Source organism: Macrobrachium nipponense, chromosome 2 (genome assembly GCF_015104395.2).
Source record: "Macrobrachium nipponense isolate FS-2020 chromosome 2, ASM1510439v2, whole genome shotgun sequence".
NCBI classification, from domain to species: Eukaryota; Metazoa; Arthropoda; class Malacostraca; order Decapoda; family Palaemonidae; genus Macrobrachium; species Macrobrachium nipponense.
The window spans coordinates 124,071,190-124,087,307 of NC_087201.1; the positions used below are offsets into that span (position 1 = coordinate 124,071,190).

Sequence of the window (16,118 nt, forward strand, 5' to 3'; positions counted from 1 at the left end):
TTTACCTAATGGAGATACCGAGTTACTGACAGCTATAATGAAACATAAGTATACGTAACATAATAATAAAACAGAAGAAGAATTCTAAAAAATACATACGTATTTGTTGGCAGTCTGATTTATTTTATATTTTATGATATCTAATTCACAATTTTTTTATTAAATGTATTGCATGTACTCAATTCAAATAATTATTAAGTAACCATAAACTATAATAAACAAAAACAAAAAAAAAGCTTCCAAACGTCTGTTTACATCCAGCACTTACGAGTATCGAACGATCGGCAAGCAATCACTTTACACAGTAAACCATAAATTTTCATTATCTCTCTTCAACTACTGAAACTACCAAACAGTATAATACCATTCATTTTCTATTCTTTATTCTATCTTTACCTAATGTTTTTTTTTTTATTAAATGTATTGCATGAATAAGTTTTTCAATTTACAGCATCCTTTTACCAATAGAATACTTAAAGCACAAGGGGTAGATGCTGACCGATAGGAGAGCAGGACCTTATGGGGTGACTAGCATCCAGGAACCAATGGGAGAGCGGAGGATGGTGGCGAGTTTACTCAGCTTGGCGGCGCGGGGAGGGGGTTTTAAAATTGTTCTCGGTGGTCCGGGCGAATCTCGGGACTTTACAGCAACAACCTTTATATATTTATATATATATATATATATATATATATATATATATATATATATATATATATATATATCTATATATCTATATATCTATAAATATCTATAAATATATATATCTATAAATATATCTATATATATATATATATATATATATATATATATATATATATATATATATATATATATATATATATATATATATATATATATAGATACATATATAACATATATATGTGTATATATAATATATATATATATAATATATATATATATATATATATATATATATATATATATATATACACACATATAGATACACATATAGATACATGTATATATATGGCACTTGTCTAGCAACAACATTTACTGGATTCTTGGCACAGATATTTGCCAATCCCCAATTATCAGTACTATTATCACCAATTTTTGGTTACAGGCAGTTCCTGGTTATTGGCAGCCTCGGTTATTGGCAATTCAGTTTTATGGTGCTTGTCTAGCACTGATTTCTGGTCTTCAGCACCAATAATGAAGTATTGGTGCCAATACATAACTAATATAGGCGCTAAAAATCACTTATTTTCAGTTATTGGGAATTTTTGCTTAACATCAAGCCATCGGAACTTTCTCTGGTAAAACAACTATGCCTTTGTTTTATTTGCAAATTACCTGCACCAGAACATGGCAAACAAGAATATTTTACTTGAAGACATGTACAAATTATGTGTTGGCCGTAAAGACCAGCTGCCGAGCTCTCAACATTAATGTTAAACTTGTAAAATCCTGTTCAGTACACTGGTTTTTCTCACTCATTTGACACAAGTAATAAGTTATGAAACATGCAGTCGACTAAAAACTTGTCATACTTGTTCATTCCCATCCATTACATTCATTACTGGTTTTATAATACTGACTTTGTTACACAGATGGCTAATGCTCCAATGTAATCATAAACATCTGGAAGATTCCACAACCAAAATGTTGGACTTAAGCCAAAAGTCCTTTTGCCAATGTAACTCCCTGAAAGTTATATTCCTTTATATTCTTACCATCAAATACCAGTAAAAATTCATGCCTTTTGTTTTATTATCCCTATTATTAAGATTTTCTCTATTAATCCTTGTAAAACAGATCTTCTTCTTCAAATGGTTAACAATGAAAATATAGTAAATAATTGTATTACCCAGGAAATCCCAGATTATTTTCAAATTGTCCTGAAATCCCATGATCCAAAATTACACTCAAACTGGAAACCCAAGTGATGACTCCTGAACCCTTCCTGGTCTGGCAAAATAGTTGGCCAAAGTGGTAGGGCCCTGGGTGTGGATGCCCCTGCAAATGTCATGTAGGAAGCAGTTTTGGCCCAGTAAAACCCAGAATTGGATGCTGAACTAAACTCTACCTAGTCCTCTCTACCCCTTTTTGTAAGTGAGAGGACAAGGGAGATGCCTCTTAGTCATCAACTGAGAGAGGATGCTCAATTCCAGTGTACTTTGGCCCACATGCCACTCTTGAAAAAGGGAACAAAAACTGAATGGAATTCAATCATTCCACTCACACCTCCATACTTACACCAGGCTTACACACATCGCCCAAAATACCATCTCTGTTACAAACATTTCTGGTGTGAAAGTGGTGAGGTAGAAGTTTGCATGATCCATTGGAGACAATGGCACTCCCCAATTCACAGATCAGTGCAGCCTCCTCCAAAAACCACACACTAACTGTAACTGAGACAACAGAGTCCAGTAAATGCCTCTGGAGCATACCAAAGGTTACTCTGTATATGACCAAGGGTCAAAACTAAGCCATAAATTGCCTCCCTAAGACTTTTCTCTGGCAACAAGTGAAATTAAATCTTGAGAATTTCCACTCCAGTATGGTCCGCAAGAAACCTGAAAGAATGGGACTGTCCAGTCTCATCAAATCCTTTAAGGCCTGCCCTGCTCCTCCCTCAGTCACAAAAGGAGACCTGCCAGAATTTACTCCCTAGGGCATTCCCAAACCCTTACCAAATCAGATCATCCTCTCAGAAAAGGCATGAGCTGCAGTTTCTCTGTCAGAACCATGTTTTGACTTGAACAGTGCTGCCTTCCTACTTTTAGCCTAAATAAAACTGAGAAACAAGAGGACCAAGCCCTGGTACTGTTCTTCCAACTCCCCCACCCACCATGCAGCTAGAAGCACTATGTGAGGCAGAAGTGTTCAAAGATCTCTCTTTGGAAAAGAATTTCTAAGACTATGTACACTCCTGAAAGCACATTTAATCTCAAGCAAGGAAACGACGCAGGTTCACTCCTGAAACTTCTTTAAGATGGCTGTAAAGGAAAGCCTTCCCCAGTGCCTACACAAAACTAATCCACAGACAAGGTAACCAACTACCAGATGGGCCCTGAAAACCCTATGTCAAACAGATTATGCAAGCCCCCCCCCCCCCCCCCCCCCCCCCCCCCCCCCCCCCCCCCCCCCCCCCCCCCCCCCCCCCCACCCCCCCCCCCCCCCCCCCCCTTGCAACCCTTAGGCCTCCTGGTGAGAAGGACTCCTCTAATCACCTCTCCATCATGATCATCTAACCACAGATTGACCAAGACCAGCTATGGAACCAATCTGCACACTATATACGTACATGACTACCACACAAGCCATGCAAAGCATGAGTGGGCCATCCAAACCCCTTGTTGTGAAATTCCAGAGTCATGGTGAGCAGTGGACTTGTGCACCAGGCAAATAAGCCAAGCAGCCTTGGCTCAATGTGAGTCCAAGAGCTCTCTGAGAAACAAGACAGGAGCAGACCTTGAGTCTCAGCAGGCCTATCACCACCTGTGACCAGCACCTTGCCTTCCCTCAAGGTGGAGAGGTGTTTAAGAAGACTACCAAGACTTCTTACACGAGGGCTAGACTTTCCCTTTCTTGATCCCTTCCTGTGTGAAGAAAGAGAATGGGGTCGGGGTGGAGGTTGACAGCGAAGTATAAGATGAAGAAGAAAAGGCCTAATGGCTCTCAGACTCTTTGCTATGCTGTCTTTACTCTCCTTGCACCACACTGCTGGTCAAGTCATGAACCAAAGACTGAGTCATACCTAACGAAGTACAGTCGGCGCAAAAAAAAAAACGAACGCCCACTACATTTGTAAACAAATCATAGCAATGATATTAAAAGAGGAAAATAAAAGGGAAAATTTAGTTCACTTATATTTTTTCAATACTTAGACATTTCTCCATTATTTTGAGTACGGCTTTTAACCTTCTTGGCATTGAATGTGCTAAAATCTTTGAAATATGTGCATCCATGTCTTCAAACGAAAATTTACGGATGGCATTCTTCAATTTGGGGAGGGACGTTTTCTCATCTGCTAGTGCCTTCAGTTTCCGTTTCATGTATGCCCAGCAATTTTCAATTGGGTTTAAATCTGGTGAATTGCCTGGCCAGTCCAATTTCTGAATATTAAATTCCTTAAGAAGGTTTGTGACCTTGTGAAATCGGTGGCAAGGTGCTCCATCTTGCATAAATACACGCATGCCCAAAAGTTCCTTGTAAGGGACTAATTCATTTTCCAAGACATTTTCATAAATCTCTCCATTCCTTGTCGTGCTCTCTGGGAGAAAATATAACTCCCCACTTACCCCCATATCCGCTGAAACACCTCCCCATACCATCACATGAGCTGGATGTTTCACAGTCTTGACTGTGTATTTTGATGCTATAGCGGTTAGATCCTTGGGGCCTCCTTACTTTTCTTTTTTGCCAGCGCTACGAATAATGTGGAAGTTAGATTCATCGCTAAAAACTACCCTTTCCCAATCCTTTTCAGTCCACTTCAAATATTTTTCTGCAAAAAGCCATCCTTTTTTTTTCATAGGCTTAGTGAGGAGTGGCTTCTTGCTGCAACACGACATGGGAGACCAAGGTCTTTCTGCAATCGATGTTGCACAGTCCGTTCAGATACGTTCCTAAGCAGATCAGGGTTTTGAGACTTCAAAATTTTGGCTGGCATTGATGGATGTTCCATAACATCCTTTTTAAAATGTTATCCGTTCTTTTTGTAGTTTTTCGTGGCCTCCCTGAGCCTTTCTTCCGCTTCAGTGATGAATCAAGGTCTCCTGTCTTGGAGCGGTTGCACCACAATGAGACGGTGCTTTTAGAGATTCCCAGCTCTCTTGCAATAGCCGACATTGACTTGCCAGTTTTCCATAGGGTCACAATTTCTGCTTTCTTAACCAAGGATAAGGAAGTTTTAGCCATAATTCATTAGCTAGCGCGCAAGAGCGCCAAATGTAGCGGTGCGAAAGCGTGAATGGGGCAGGAGCGCATGTTAGCGGTGACGGAAAGCGTGATGGGGCAGAGCCAGACAATGGGACAGCCGACCCTTTGGGACGCGGATATCACTGAAGTGCATCAGAACTCATGGTACCGAACAGCGAGACAATACAGGCTGCCAGACGAACAATAAATTGGGGAAAATATATACTTCTCGGGCGGAAATCGCAAGAAAAGTCCGAACGCTTATTACAGTAATATATAGGGAGTCGTTCGCTTTTTTTTTGCGCCGATTGTAATTTCCATAGGAAGGACTACTGCAACCAGAAAACCTTTTTCCATCACAGCAGTCTACAAAGCCAAGACCACAATAACCATCAGTAACTACCTCTGGAGATCATGAAGACCTTTGTCCTCTGCCAAGCTAAATTGAGGCGGCCACAAAAGGACTTGGCAAACCCAATTCCCACAAGAACTTCCATAGAGATTAAGCCTTACGATCACCTGAAGAGTTAATATTATTAGTGTATAAGTCAGAGAATGACTCAGTTGCAGATGAACCTTTCATGAGAAGCTGCTATGTTCCTGGCAAATCCAAGGCAACTTTCTAGCACAGAGAATTCTACTTGTATACCAGAATATTCCCTTCAAACAAAATCACTACCAGAGCCATCACAGCTGACAAAGGTGGTCACATCTTGCAAAAGAATGCCAATGAGAGAATACTCATCCAACTCCAAGTTCTCAACCCAGTCAGGGCAGCAAAGGGTAGCACAACTGTTCTCTACCTAGGCCAAAAGAAAAGTGTGTGATGGTGAATGAGTGAGGGATGCTTCCATACTAACGATGGCAGCGTCACCACAAAATTTGAATTTTGGACTGCCAAGGTAGGAAGCTCTCAGCTATGTAACTGCTTGGTATATTACTTGTGTCAAAACATGTTATTGTTATTATACAATTAAGTTTGTTCATACTTACCTGGCAGATATATATATAGCTGTATTTTCTGACGTCCGACAGAAATTTCAAAACTCGCGGCACACGCAGTGGGCGGCCAGGTGGTAGTACCCATTCCCGCCGCTGGGAGGCGGATATCAGGAACCATTCCCATTTTCTATTCATATTTTTTATTAATGCCTCTGTCTCCTGAGGGGAGGAGGGCGGGCGGGGCACTTTAATTTAATATATATCTGCCAGGTAAGTATGAACAAACTTAATTGTATAATAACAATAACATTTTGTTCATGCCACTTACCTGACAGATATATATATAGCTGAATCCCACCTTCGGATGGTGGGAAGAGACAGAATAGGATTTTTTAGGAAACTTAAATTAAGTAGATGATATACATCTTGGTTCCTCACCTGTTTGCAAAGTAGACTATGTGATTACTGTCACGTAAGGCTGCTTTTGCTTAAAACAGAGTTGCCAGCCAGGTGGAGACCTGTAGTGCTGGTGCGCTCTGGATGATCTGTCAACGGGTGCGAGACCTCAACGTGACAAGACCATCGAGGCCATACAAATGAGGGCAACGAAGCAACTGACCACCACCTGACCAACTATTCACAAAAAACCCCTTAAAACTAACTAAAGGATGGGAGATCTTCACATAAGACTCACCACAACCTAAAAACACAACAACCTAAACCTAATCCTAACTAAGGGATAGGGAAAGAGCTACTTCCGGACCCCGAATACTGTGTCCGCGAGAAAACGTATGGCCCAGTTGCATTACAATCGTCATAAATCGTTCTCACATCCCTTAGGTAATGTGAGGCGAAGACGGAGTTACTCCTCCAAAAGGTGCAATCAAGGATGTCCTTGATTGACATGTTCTTTTGGAAGGCAAGAGAGGTAGCGACGGCTCGAACTTCGTGCGCTTTTACTCGGAAGAGGCTCAATCAGTCTTCTGGAAAGATGAATGAGCCTCCGAATGATGTCCCTTAGAAAAGAAAGCAACAGCATTCTTCGATAAAGGTAACTCTGGTCTCTTCACAGAGCACCAGAGATTACCTGAGGGACCTCTTACCTCTTTCGTTCTATGCACGTAGAACTTGAGAGCCCTGACGGGCACAGGACTCTCTCTGGTTCTTGGCCCACCAGACTTGACATACCCTTGATCTCGAAAGTCTTCGGCCAAGGGTTCGAAGGATTTTCATTATTCGCCAAGAAAAGTTGTTGGGTTCAACGGAGGCAGACAAGCATTGTCCTCCCCTTTGAATCCCATTAACTTGCTAAACGCTTGAATTTCACTAACTCTCTTAGCCGTCGCAAGAGAAGTTAGGAAAAGAGCCTTCCTTGTCAGGTTTCGAAGAGACGCTGCCTGAAGCGGTTCGAAAGGGCTTGACATAAGGAATTTAAGGACTACGTCCAGGTTCCATTATGGAGGTCTCATTTGAGGAACCTTCGAGGTCTCGAAAGACTTTAAAAGGTCATGAATGTCCTTGTTGTCAGACAGGTCGAGGCCTCTGTGCCTAAAAACCGCTGACAACATGCTTTTATATCCCTTGATGGTAGGGACCGCTAATTTCTGCACATTCCTGAGAAAGAGCAGAAAATCAGCTATTTGGTTCACAGAGGTCGAGGAAGAGGAAACTCCCTCCTTTTTACACCATGCCCTGAAGGAAGCCCACTTCGATTGGTAAACAGCTCTTGTGGGAAGCATGTCTCGCATGTGCGATTGCTCTCGCAGCTGCTTTCGAAAAAACCTCTCGCTCTGGCCAACTTTTCGATAGTCTGAACGCAGTCAGACCCCAGAGCGGAGAGGTTTTGGTGAAACCTTTCGAAGTGAGGCTGTTTGAGTAGATCTTTCCTCCAGGGCAATGTCCTTGGAAAGTCTACAAGGAAAGACATGACCTCTGTGAACCATTCTCTCGCTGGCCACATCGGAGCGATCAGGGGTTAACCTCGTCCCTTCCGAGGCCGCAAACTTCCTCATGACTTCCCCCAGAATCTTGAATGGTGGGAAGGCGTACAAGTCTAGGCCCGTCCAATTCCAAAGCAAAGCGTCTACCGCGATTGCTTCTGGATCCAGGACCGGGGCGGGAGCAGTAAAGAGGAAGTCTCTTGGTCCTTTGTCTTGACGTCGCGAATAAGTCGACCAGTGGACGTCCCCACAACGTCCACAGGTCTCGACAAACGTCTTCGTTTCAAGGTCCATTCCGTCGGTAGGACTTGTTCCCGACGACTGAGAAGGTCTGCCCTGACGTTTTTGCACTCCTGCAATGAATCTCGTCAGGATAGTCACATTTCTTCTCTTTGCCCACAGCAGAATCTCTCTCGCTAGGGAAAACAACGTTCTGGAGCGTGTTCCTCCCTGGTTTTTTAATAAGCGAGTGCTGTGGTATTGTCCGAGTTTATCTGAACAATCTTGTTCTCCAAACTCCTTTCGAAGAACTGCAGGGACAGAAATACTGCTGCCAGTTTCTTTGACATTTATATGCCAGGCTACCTGTTCCCCTCTCCAGGAGAATGACACTTCCTTCCCTCCTAGTGTTGCTCCCCATCCCGTGATGGAAGCGTCTGAACAACACTAGGTCGGGGCTCAGAAGACTTAGGGTACACCCCTCCTGAAGCTTCTGAGGGTCCAACCACCATCTTAGATGGTTCTTGATCGGAAGCGATATTCTCAATATGGCATTGAGATCGTCCTTGGCCTTCCACTCGTCCGCAAGGAAAAATTGGAGAGGCCTGATGTGCAGTCTTCCCAAGGAAACAAACCTTTCTAGCGAGGATGGAAATGGTCCCCAGCAGACTCATCCATTCCCTCGCCGAGCAAGTCTCTTTCCTTAGAAAGGCTGAGATCTTTTCTAAGCCTAGCCGCTGACGTTCCTGGGACGGAAACGCTCGAAAAGCCACTGAATCCATCTGAATCCCCAGATACACGATGGACTGTGTTGGGGTCAGATGCGACTTTTCGAGGTTGACAGAAGTCCCAGGAGACTTCGCTAGGGCTAAAGTGAACTGCCAAGTCCTTCAGACACTTCTCTCTCGACGACGCTCTGATCAGCCAGTCGTCGAGGTACAGGGAAACTCTTATTCCCGAAGAGTGTAGCCACCTCGCTACGTTCTTCATTACTACTGTGAACACCATCGGAGCCGTGGTCAGTCCGAAACACATCGCTCTGAACTGCCACACTTTTTTGTCTAAGACAAACCTTAGATACTTTCTGAAAGAGGGTGGATCGGGATGTGAAAGTTACGCGTCCTGCAAGTCTAAGGACACCATCCAGTCGCCCGGTCTCAAGGCTCCCAGAACAGAATGAGGCGTCTCCATGTGAATTTTGGTTTTTTCCACGAAAAGATTGAGCCTGCTTACATCTAGAACTGGACGCCAACCTGACGACTGCTTCGGTACTAGGAAGATCCTGTTGTAAAACCTGGAGACTCCAGGTCCGCGACTTGTTCCACCGCTCTTTTGTCGATCATCTGCTGAAGGAGATCGAACAATACTTTTCTTCTTTTCTCCCTGATAGGATGGAGAAAGGTCTCTGGGAGTAGTAGGAAAGAAAGAGGAGGAAGATCTAAAAAAGGGGATCTTGTTTACCCCTGCTCCACGATCTTGAGGAGGACCAAAGAGTCCGTGTCTCTCTCTCTCCACGCTCCCGCAAAAAACTTCAGTCTGGCTCCGACTGGTGTCTGAAGGACATGCTTCTCACTTGGAAGGCTTTGGCTTAAAGGAAGCTCTTCCTCGTGAAAACCCTCTCCCTCGAGGAGCTGCTCTCGAGGGGGGAGCCCCACGAAAGGGCTTAACTTTCTTCGGCGGTCGAACCGCAGCTGAAGAGGTTGAAGGTACGGCTGACCGTCTTGTAGACTGGGCCAAAAGGTCCTGAGTTGCCTTCTCTTGCAAACTGTTCGTCAGGTCCTTTCTACTAAAGTCTGGGGGAAGAGATGGTTCGAAAGAGGCGAAAACAGCAAATCCGCTTTCTGAGCTGGAGTTACCGAACGAGCTGTGAAGTTGCACAGCAAAGCTCTCTTTTTAATAAAGCCGTTCCAAAATGAGATACGATCTCCTCCGAACCATCCCTGACGGCTTTGTCCCATACATGCTAACACGCTGGACAGCTCCCCCAGACTGAGAGATTCTGGGCTTCTCGCTTGCAGATCCAGAACTCCCAAACACCAGTCAAGGAAGTTGAACACTTCCAGCGTCCTGAGCAGACCCTTTCAAATGATGGGTCAGTCTCCGAAGGAGGTCCAGGTTTACTTTAGCAGAGGGTAAAAGCGACCCTCCTCTGCAAATCCACTAGGCTGGAGAAATCTCCTTGAGCCGAAGAAGGGATACGAACTCCTACTTCATCTTTGGTTCTATACCAAATGCCCCCTTTTCCGCTAAGTCTAGCTGGAGGCAAGGCGAAGGGTCCGTCTTGCCTTGATCTCTCCTTCGTACCATCCAATCTTGGAGTTTCTTAAAGGCACGTTTCGTGGAGAGAGAAGTTTTCATCTCTACAAACTCCGGGGTTTTTCCAGTTTTAGATGAAGAAAACTGCGAAGGAGGAGACTTGGAGCTGCGGGCTGAAACTTGTCTTCAAAAGAAGAACGCAAGAGTCGCACGAGGACTTTATAGTCCGAGATTGACGGGCCGCAGAAGGTTCCTCTTCAACCGATTCAGCCGAACTACTTACGCTCCTCTTTTTTCTAAACGGAAGAGGAGACCGTCTGTCCGGAGAGGGCGTCCTAATGTCGGGTCTTGGCTTGATCAAAAGGACCCCTATCCTTGCTAGAGGCAGCCTTATTTCGGCTGTCTTCTCTATGACGCTTACTACTCGATGAAGGTAGAGCGTCCTGACGAGGACGAGCGTCCTTAGCGCCATCCGCGGCAGTCTCACTTGCCAGAGAAGCGTCCTTACGTTTCTCAAACGAAAGGGAAGACCTTTTCGCTGGAATACGTGCCTGTGCGCGTAAACTAGCGCTCTGGGGGTACGACTTCTTGGTCGGAATCCCCAAAAAACGTCTTGAAAAGAGCCCTGAAACGATCCAATCGGCGAGCTTCCTGCAAGCGTCCTGGCGAGCGTCCTGCCGATTTTCCGAGCGTCCTGCCAGAGCGTACCTGGCCGAGCGTCCTGCTCTTGAGCGTCCTGTCTAGCGTCCTGGCGAGCGTCCTGACGAACGTCCTGCCTAGCGTCCTGCCTAGCGTCCTGCCTAGCGTCCTGACGAGCGTCCTGACGAGCGTCCTGACGAGCGTCCTGACGAGCGTCCTGCCGAACGTCCTGCCGAACGTCCTGCCAAGCGTCCCGCCTAGCGTCCTGCCTAGCGTCCTGACGAGCGTCCTGTCGAACGTCGTACAAAGCGTCCTCCTCAAAAGCGTCCTGACGTAACGTCCTTCTAGAGGACGAACGAGATCGGCGAATCGCCGAAGGAGAAGCGATCGGCGAACGAGACGAAGTAGGTGAAGGAGAAGGAGACTGCTTAGATCCTCTTGACAGGCAGTCTAAGGTCCTTCCTCGCTTAGGCTCGACTGCTGCTGGGCGAGTCCTCTGAGCCATAAGCGAGGATAGCTGGTCCTGAAGGGACAAAAGAATGTTCTTCGTCGGGGAAGAATGAACAGAGGAAGCAGGACTGATCCTGTGAGAAGACGAGGGGCGAGGGGACGCCTCCTTCCTTCTCACAGGTACAGCTACCTGCTTCTCAGGTATAGGCGCCTGTGCACGCAACCCAGCGTCCTCATCGGAGGAGATCTTACCTCTTTTCTGAGGCGGAAAAGCGTCATACGCGTCCTCCGACGAAAGTGGCGAAAGAGGACGTGAAGCGTCCTCCGCACGAAACGTCCTTTTCAAAGGACGAGAGTCTCTCCGAGCGCTCCACCCCTTGCGCGGGGAGGACGCTTCGGAGGACGAAAAGCACTCTTTCAGGACGCGCGCTCGTGCGCTCTGACGCCCCCTCCACAACACTGGGGGCACGATCACACACTTGCACCGAGCCAGTTTCTAAGGCTTTCACTTTGGTCTCCAGAGTGCGAAGAGACTCCAAAATCAGAGAGAGAGCATTCGCCTCTCCCGACACAGAATCAGAGCCCGAAGGCAACACAGGTTTAGGGGTTGTAAACACTACAGGTGTTAATGTAGGAGAGATGTTAGCCTTACCTTTGGTAGAACCACTCCTGGAGGAAGACCTCCTGATCCTATCGCGCTCCAATTTAAGGCGATAGGACTCATATACTCTCCAATCATCATCGGTCAATTTCTCACATTCATTGCACCGATTATCAATCAAACAATTAAGCCCCCTACAACTCATACATACTGTGTGGGGGTCTACCGATGCTTTCGGTAGCCTCACCTTATCATCAGCCCTCACACACACTCTGAAACTCACAGCACTTGATCCAGACATGATCTTATATAAAAAGAAAATCAATCCAAAATCAAAAAAACGGTCCACTATCGCCGCATTGCCAATTCAACAATCCAATGCAATACCAAAAAAATCAATCAGATACTTAAAAGCGAGTCAAATTCCAAAAAATCCTGAGCAGAGGTCTGTAAAACAGTTGTTTTACCGACCGGCGACAGAAAAAAATATGAATAGAAAATGGGAATGGTTCCTGATATCCGCCTCCCAGCGGCGGGAATGGGTACTACCACCTGGCCGCCCACTGCGTGTGCCGCGAGTTTTGAAATTTCTGTCGGACGTCAGAAAATACAGCTATATATATATCTGCCAGGTAAGTGGCATGAACAAAAAGAATTTTTACAAGGACTCAAAACATCATGATGACTTAGATAACACACTAACAAATATCACTTAAATACTGTATTACTAATGCATTCTTAAAAAATAATTCTTCTGTCAATGGTACTATATAACATTTTTTGCATTACCTGAAACTCTGAGACCTTGTGCTATCCTGTGAAGGTGACATGCTCATACGATCAGATCTACGGCTAGGTGAATTCCTGTCAGTAAGCTGGGTTTCTGATAGTGCTTGTGTTGACAGCTGAATCTGCTGTGTTAACTGATGAAGCTGCAAATCTAGTGCTGTAATGTCTCCTATACTGCGGCTTGATCCTTTATTTTCAAATCGTGATTCAATTTCATGGCTGACCTGGAACAATGATTTCAATATTAGTTACAACATAAAAAGTATTTTTATGCCTTTCTGAGAAAAACAGCATTTATTTTAATATCTAGTGATCTGAGATAGGACTTAATCTCTTGCATATTGCTTTGCTAACCTAACCCAATGAAATTGACACTTTCTTGAACTTAATTTTCAACATCTGAAGCCCATTTTCAAAATACTACAGTATCATCTAATAAATCTACTATACTACCAAGTTCAAGTTCATAATAACCAGAAAATAATTTAAAATAACTAATTTTTTATGTTATTTGTATTTTTCATAGGTATACAAGCCAAAATCATTTATATAGCTGTATCTTTCAGCGTAAGCTGCAAAATGGTCACTGAAAACTTGATGAGGTAGTTAACCCTTAAACGTCGAAGCGGTAAAAAAAAATTGTCTCCCGTGTGCCGGAGGTGTTTCAGTAGTGAGCGCGAAGCGGAAAAAAATATTTTTTTCAAAAAATTTTTTTTCATCACGCGCGCTTAGTTTTCAAGATTAGTTCATTTTTGGCTCCTTTTTTTGTCATTGGCTGAAGTTTAGTATGCAACCATCAGAATGAAAAAAATTATCATTATCATATATAAATAATGCGATATATGATAGCGCAAAAACGAAATTTCATATATAATTGTATTCAAATCATGCTGTGCGCAAAATAGTTAAAGGTAACAAGAATATTATCACAAAATAATGCATGAATTCATAACGAGCGGACGTAAACAAATATTTTTTTCAAAAATTCACCATAAATCTAAATATTGTCTTAGAGACTTCCAATTTCTTTCAAAATGAAGACAAATGATTGAATATTACTGTATGTAAGAGTATTAGCTTACAATTGCATTTTTCGACCATATCTGACGAGTTAAAGTTGACCAAATGTCGAATTTTTTTATATATATTTTTTTATATACAATTATTTCGGAAATAAGAAAAGCTACAACCTTCAAATATTTTTTGTTTTATTCTACATAAAATTGCGCACATTTTCATATATAAAACTCTATGAAATGCCTAATATGAAATGGAGCAAATATTCCGAGAATGGGATGTACGCATTTCGGAGATATGTGGCGGAGAATCCGCGCGCGGAGGGAAGGAAAGTTTTTTTTTTTTTTTTTTTTTTAATTCACCATAAATCTAAATATTGTGCTAGGAGACTTCGAATTTGTTTCAAGATGAAGATAAATGACTGAATATTACTAAAATATAAGAGTTTTAGCTTACAATTGCGTTTTTTGACCATTTTGGTAGCGTCAAAGTTGACCGAACGTGGTTTTTTTGCTTTTTATAGTGATTTATATGCAAATATTTTAAAAATGAGAAAAGCTACAACCTTCAATTATTTATTGTTGTATTCTACATGAAATTGCACACATTTTCATATATAAAACTTTATGTAACGGCTAATTTAAAATGGTGCAAACATTACGACAATCGCACATATTATTTTTTTGTAAGAGTTACCGCGCGGATGTAAAGAATATGTTATTTTTTCATAAATTAACCATAAATCGAAATATTGTGCTAGAGACTTCCAATTTGTTGCAAAATGAAGGTAAATGCTTGAATATTACTATATATAAGCGTTTTAGCTTACAATTGCCATTTCGACCATTTCGGTAGAGTCAAAGTTGACCGAAGGTTGAAAATTTGTCACTTATGATTTTTTATATGAAAATATTTCAAAATTGATAAAAGCTAAAACCATGGGTTATTTTTAGTTGTATTGTGCATGAAATTGCGCTCTTTTCCATATACAAAACTTTATGTAACGGCTAATTTTAAAATGGTGCAAAAATTACCACAATCGCATGTATGATTTTTTCGGAAGAGTTACCGCGCGGACGTAAGGAAAAAGTTTTTTCAATAAATTCACCATAAATCAAAATATTGTGCTAGAGACTTCCAATTAGTTGCAAAATTAAGGTAAATGATTGAATACTTACAAAATATAAGAGTTTTAGCTTACAATTGCGTTTTTTTCGACCATTTCGGTAGAGTCAAAGTTGACCAAAGGTTGAAATTTTGGCACTTATCGTTATTTATATGAAAATAGTATCTCAAAACTGATAAAAGCTACAATCATGAGTATTTTTTTGTTGTATTTTACATAAAAATGCGCACATTTTCATATATAATACGCCATGTAACAGCTAATTTAAAATGGTACAAAAATTATGTCAAAGTGACAAAATAATTTCCGAGATGTGTCACATATACTTTTTAGTGTGGTAAGAAAGAAATTCGCGCTTGCGCGCCTGCGTAACGATTGTAAACAAAACAACACCTTGATCCGTGAACTCCCAGCATCCCCCAAGGCGCGTGATTCAAGAGTTTTCGGCTGGTAGGCCTAAAAGTATTTTTCCACGAATTTTTTAATTTTTAAAAAACTTGTTTTGTATGTAGACGTAAAATATGTCCAGTCGGCACCCGAGAGACAAAAAATGTCAACGTAAAATACGTCCAGACGGCGTTTAAGGGTTAACAAGCTGGCTAAAATTTGGAATAGGGATGTACCCCTCATTTACTTGCCATCACACTCACTATGTTTCGGTCCCTGGGACTGAGCAAGGTAGTTGAGTTGGATAAGTATATTAAAGGCTCTGGTTTGTATACCTAAGAAACAGACACATTTCTTTTATAATTTGTAATTTTTTCCTCTGGGAATACAAGCCACCGCCCTTTCATTTGAGACTTACTCCTTTGGAAGGAAGTCAGTCTCTGCAACTGACTGGAGATGAAAGCCAGAATGTAATTCCCATGATCCTGGTTGCCTTCCAAGCAGGAGAAGTCATGACTAACCCTCTACCTGTCTGGCAAAATGGTTGACCAGAGTAGTGGGGCCCCTGGGTCTGAGTGACCCATAAAACAAATTCTTTTAAGAAAAAATTTCAAGGTATCATTACATATCCTACAATGGACTTCATGTCAGAAGGCAGTTTACCTCTGGACTATATTACCAAGTACCCCCTACCTCCTGTCATTGACAAGATGATGCCTGAAGTATATTCACCTGCATTTAGTTCAACTCTAGTACTAGAGTACTCTGGCCCAGACACTATTCCCAAAGAGTAGGTAAGGATGGAAGGGGACCTAATCATTCCTTATCCACATCTCCAGGCTTATACCAGGCCTTAGGCACATC

General features: G+C 42.7%; 1 protein-coding gene across 1 annotated transcript in view; it reads right to left on the reverse strand.

The window, feature by feature from the left end:
* The window catches only part of LOC135220965 (uncharacterized), a 57,868-nt gene that overhangs the window by 36,497 nt on the left and 5,253 nt on the right, over positions 1-16,118 (reverse strand). Inside the window, exon 2 of the mRNA XM_064258638.1 lies at positions 12,725-12,948. Coding sequence (XP_064114708.1) covers positions 12,725-12,948 — 224 coding nt within the window. The remainder of the gene's footprint in view (positions 1-12,724; positions 12,949-16,118) is intronic.